Here is an 878-nt window from a genome sequence, read left to right as displayed (position 1 = left end):
GGGAGAGCGCCCGCGGAGCCCCGCGCCGGGCCATGGGGGCGCAAGTGAGGCTGCCGTCCGGGGAACCCTGCCGAGAAGGTGAGCGCCCCAGCCAGGGGCCGGCGTCTGGGTGGCGCAGAGATGGGGGGGTGGTCCCCGGGTACGGGTGGAGACTGGAGAGGGATGTAAGACCCTGCACGCAGCCGTTCGGGGAATCATTCATTCATTCAGTCCACCAGTAGGTCAGCTCGTATCTGTTGGTGCCCGGACATTCCAGGCTCTGCTGGAAAGCCCGCGTCGGGCAAGGCAGAGGGGACTTCCCCGGCTCTGGGGGCAGCCGTGTGGATGAGAGATTCCTGAGGGTTGGCGGCGACTCTCGGGATGCACCCAGGAGACTCCCAGGTCCCGCGGAGAAGGGCGTTTCCTCTGACTCAGACTCACTTCCAGAGTCCGCGGCGCACGTCACCCGTGGGCGGAGGGCGCGCCCGGGACCCTATGGGAGCCCCGCCCCGAGCCGGCTCCACGGGGACCGGCACCGGAGGAGGTCGGGGACTGGGCGGGGGCGGAGGAAAGGGTCGGGGACGAGGGAGGGTGGGGACGGGAGGAGGTCGGGAACACTGGGGGAGGTCGGGGACCCGGGGAGGACCGGGACGGGGAGAGGTCCGGGACTGGAGGAGGTCGGGGACGGGGGAAGGCCAGGGGCAGGGAGAGAAGTTGAGGACACTGGGGGAGGTCGGGGACACCGAGGAAGTCGGGGGTCGGAGGAGGTCGGGGACGAGGGGAGGTCGGGGACAGAAGGAGGTCGGGGACAAGAAGAGGTCGGGGGGCGGGGGAGGTCAGGAACACCGGGGGAAGTCGGGGACTGGGAGAGAGGGTTAGGACACCGGGGGACGGCGGGG

At 70.6% G+C, this 878-nt stretch overlaps 1 protein-coding gene across 1 annotated transcript in view; it reads left to right on the top strand.

The window, feature by feature from the left end:
* Nucleotides 1-19: 19 nt before the first annotated feature.
* The window catches only part of NIPAL1 (NIPA like domain containing 1), an 18,614-nt gene continuing 17,755 nt past the window's right edge, over nucleotides 20-878 (top strand). Inside the window, exon 1 of the mRNA XM_008062558.1 lies at nucleotides 20-78. Coding sequence (XP_008060749.1) covers nucleotides 33-78 — 46 coding nt within the window. The 5' untranslated portion in view covers nucleotides 20-32. The remainder of the gene's footprint in view (nucleotides 79-878) is intronic.

Source organism: Carlito syrichta, unplaced genomic scaffold, assembly GCF_000164805.1.
Source record: "Carlito syrichta isolate Samal-C Ts95f unplaced genomic scaffold, Tarsius_syrichta-2.0.1 Scaffold305745, whole genome shotgun sequence".
In the NCBI taxonomy this organism is placed as follows: domain Eukaryota; kingdom Metazoa; phylum Chordata; class Mammalia; order Primates; family Tarsiidae; genus Carlito; species Carlito syrichta.
The sequence above is the reverse complement of the archived record's forward strand: the minus strand, read 5'-3'. Positions and strand labels throughout refer to the sequence as shown.